General features: G+C 34.3%; 2 protein-coding genes across 2 annotated transcripts; both read right to left on the minus strand.

Annotated features, from left to right (window-relative positions):
- Window positions 1-533: 533 nt before the first annotated feature.
- LOC109001941 (putative disease resistance protein RGA4) lies at window positions 534-3,561 on the minus strand. The gene is made up of 3 exons (XM_018979452.2): window positions 3,526-3,561; window positions 777-3,083; window positions 534-595 (listed from the first exon to the last, which is right to left on the minus strand). Exons 1-2 carry the CDS (start codon window positions 3,559-3,561, stop codon window positions 1,863-1,865), a joined length of 1,257 nt encoding a protein of 418 aa, XP_018834997.2. The 3' UTR covers window positions 534-595; window positions 777-1,862.
- On the minus strand, window positions 768-1,835 carry LOC118343721 (disease resistance protein RGA2-like). Its single transcript, XM_035689236.1, has one exon. The coding sequence runs from the start codon at window positions 1,833-1,835 to the stop codon at window positions 768-770; it is 1,068 nt and encodes a 355-aa protein (XP_035545129.1).
- Window positions 3,562-3,842: the final 281 nt, after the last annotated feature.

Consider the following 3,842-nt stretch of genomic DNA (forward strand, 5'->3'; position numbering starts at 1 on the left):
ATTATCTATTTTCAAGGATATAGCCTTACTAAAATTAAATTAAAACTAAGATTAGGAGAGATAATGAACTATTAATATTGACCCCAAAGTTTTTTAATTATATAATATTAAGTTTCTTAATATAGAATCCAAAATGAAAATATAAGAAAAATCATTTAAGATTGATGATTTATATGAAAAATAGTGGAGATGATTTATTCTCGATCTTCTTCTTCTTCCATTAATATAATGAAGATCGATCTCCAATTCATCTTTCAGGCAAAAGTTACTAACCAATTGAGCAGTACATTCGAATTTCAATGGAAATTGGGATTTTTTAAAGAAATAATAATAATAAAATATCAATCTCTGCAGTAGTACTCATGCCAATACATTATTATTCCCCACATGCATTTACCGAACAAACACTAGTGAAGCATGTTATACAATTGAAAAAAGATAGATACAGGTACCCAAGCAAATACATTATATATTGAACACCAATCCAAATAATATATATATATATATATATTTATATATTTATATAGGTACCGAAGCTATGTGCGTTCAGGCTGGCATTCGCTTCGACTCGTGGCTCATCGAATTAGGGTCAAAGCTGCAAATGATTAGTCGCAAATAAATTGTTATAAAAACGATTTGCAATTGAAATAAATTGTTATGGTTAGACGCAAATAAAATTTGGTTACATCGATTTATTTATTAGATCATGCATTTATTAAACGATAAGATTTTTATTCTGTTCATACCGATTAAATAAAAAGACAAAATCATATTACCTCATCATCTTCATAATCAAATTCGAGCTCTGGTATGTTGGACCAGTCTTGTAAACGAGTAACAAGTTGAGGACAACCTTTAATCTTCAGTTTTCTTAATGTTTTCATATGATGAATCCCCTCCGGTAGAGATGATAACTCATTGGACCTAGTGATCTCCAACGTTTGAAGTGATTTCAGAGTTGGCAACCACTCTGGCAATGCCTTGAGATTTTCACACTCATTGATATGTAGGTGCCTTAAAGTGTCTGCAAATTCTAGGAGCCATTCGGGTAAAACCTCCAACTTTGGTAACCTTCGTATATCCAAGATTTGGAGTCTTAAATTGAGATCCAGTGCATCTCCTCCTCCTCCTTCCTTCAAATCCATCTCTTTACAATCACTAATGTACAATATCTCTAAGGCAGTTAGGTGCTTGATAATAGGTATCAAAGAGGTCAAACTTGCACATTCCATAAAACCCAATGTACGAAGATTGGTGAGGCACCTGTCCATCTGTGGAAACAAACGTTCGAGTTTTGGACAACTTCGCATAGATAAAATTTGAAGAGAACTAAAGCAACATACTCCATTCTCCAGCAAACATGTATCTTTTGTTGTTACTGCAAGAGCCCTAAGGTTGACCATGTTCCTCATATCTTTGGGTAGTCGTTCAAGGTTTTCACATCCATCAAGCAGCAAGGTTTGCAAATTGTGTAACTTGCAAATGGAATTAGGAAGCTTCTTGATTGACTGATTACGAGTTAGGTCGAGATATCTCAAATGCTTTTGAGTACCAATGGAACTTGGCAAATTCTCAAAATCTGAATCAGGTATAGCTAGCACACGTAGAGACTTGAATCTTGAGATGCATGCTTCAACTGAGGACACGTGTGGTTCGGTTCGGTAGATGATGCTCTTCACATTAGTTAACTTGTTCGAGAACTTTGAAACTTCTTGGTCACTAGATGAAATTGACAAATGACGAACTGTTGAGGCCACGTCTTTATTGTCAGAATCTATTTCCAACCACTCTTCATGGCCAATAGAGAGCACAAGATCATGGACGAGATCATGCATTTTGAAGAAATAAATGCGAAAATTAAGTTATTGAAGATCTTGGAAGAAACATATCGACATTAACTCTTTAATGTACAAGTCTCCAATATCTTCCAACTCTTTTTTTTTGTTAGTAGACATTTGGAAGATTAATCCATGTGCCACCCATTGTTCAATTAAATCGATATTACCGAATAGATGATCCTTTGGAAAATTAACGCAATAAGCAAAGCATCGCTTCAAATGAATTGGCATTTGATTATAGCTCAATTGCAATGCAGGTAAGATGCCTCCCTCATTTTCTTCCAATTCCCAGATCTCGTTACCTTTCACCAATTCCCACTCACTTTCATCGACTTTCGAATAAAGTAGGCCACCTAAACTCTTCACGGCCAATGGAACCCCTTTACACTTTTTCACTATTTCATCCGCAATTGGTAAGAGGTTTGGATATAATTTGTCTTCTCCTTCCTTGAATGCACATTTCACAAACAAAGAGAAAGATTCTTCTTTTGATAGACCTTCTACAGAATGTGTATAAATAGGGTCTAAAACGGAAGCAACCCTGCGACTACGTGTCGTTACAACAATGACACTTCCATGCGACCCTCCAGTAAGCAAATCTCTCAGTTCAGTCCATTTATTTCTATTTTCATTCCAGACATCGTCTAAGACCAGTAGAAACCTTTTATTCTTTAAAAGTTCTCTCAATCTAGTCAGCAATATATCTTCATTACTTGAATTCTTATCAACTCTGCCACCAGCAGATTTAAGGATATCTTTCATCAATCTTGTAACTCTAAAATTCTCAATTACACAAACCCACATTCTCAACTGAAAATGATTAACTACGGATTCGTCATTGTAAACTGCCTTGGCAAGTGTGGTCTTTCCCATACCTCCTAATCCAACTATGGCAATTATATTAAGATTTCTAGTGGGATTTGGGTGCATCAAACTCTTTTTTATTTCTTCTTTGTCACCATGCCTACCGATGACCGTTGAAGGATCAATAAAGGAATGGGTCTTCTCCCTCCACAGGGGATTGACATGCACCTCTTCATGCCGCTCAGTGAGATTAAACTGAACCTTATCAGCATTAATCCCATCTAACCTCTCTCTAATGTCCTTGATTTTGTGAGCCAGTTTTAAACGGGATGAAAGTGCTATGGAGGACGAAAAGAAATGGCGTACCTTTGTACTAGTGCTTCCGTATTTTGTAATCGCTTGTTTCCTTAAAGCTTTGTACTCAATTTCATCCACCACATCCTCTGCATTATATAAACAAAAAATCTACTCAACCTCCTACTATTCATACAATTTTCACACTCCACATTATTTTTAATTTTTATTATTTTTTTCTTTTATTAAATAATTATTATATAAATAATGAATAAATAATTTAAAATAATTTAAAAAAAATAAACTCAAAAACAAATTTTAAAAAAATATTAAAAATTAAAAAAATTAAAAAAAATGTGAAGTGTGGAATGTGGTAGAGGTTGTGTAGCAAAACTCTTATATAAAATATCTTTGAGCTGCCCAAGCCAGATGCGGAGATTGGGATTGCTTGCTTGCTTGTTTTCAGCATCCAAGAGGATGATTTTAATAATAGAAATCGTGCGCTCAAGCTTTTGCAGGTCGCTCTGGACACCCCATACCAAGTAGAGCTCTCGATAAACTAAAGAGCCTAATTTCTCCACGAGACTACCAGCGAGGGCAGAGCCGCAGAGGCAAGATCAGCCATGTTTTTCTTAGGAAGGAAGTGGATAAAATGAAACCGTATTTCTGGCCTCTTGGTTGATATAGTAGACTTGACTCCCAGTAGGACGAGTAGGTAGGAATTATTACAAAAAATCTACTCAACTTTCTACTATTCACACAACTTCCACACTCTACATTATTTTTAATTTTTATTATTTTTTTCTTTTATTAAATATTTATTATATGAATAATGAATAAAAAATTTGAAATAATTTAAAAAGAATAAACTCAAAAAAAAATTTTAAAAAAATATTAAAAATTTAA

The sequence above is a fragment of the Juglans regia genome, chromosome 4, assembly GCF_001411555.2.
Source record: "Juglans regia cultivar Chandler chromosome 4, Walnut 2.0, whole genome shotgun sequence".
Taxonomy (NCBI): domain Eukaryota; kingdom Viridiplantae; phylum Streptophyta; class Magnoliopsida; order Fagales; family Juglandaceae; genus Juglans; species Juglans regia.

Coding starts and splice junctions, on each gene's coding strand:
- LOC118343721 (XM_035689236.1), bottom strand. CDS start 1,835: ATGCATGATCTCGTCCATGATCTTGTGCTCTCTATTGGCCATGAAGAG.
- LOC109001941 (XM_018979452.2), bottom strand. CDS start 3,561: ATGGCTGATCTTGCCTCTGCGGCTCTGCCCTCGCTG. Junction 3,084..3,525: donor CTGCGGCTCTGCCCTCGCTG/GTAGTCTCGTGG, acceptor TATAATGCAGAG/GATGTGGTGGATGAAATTGA.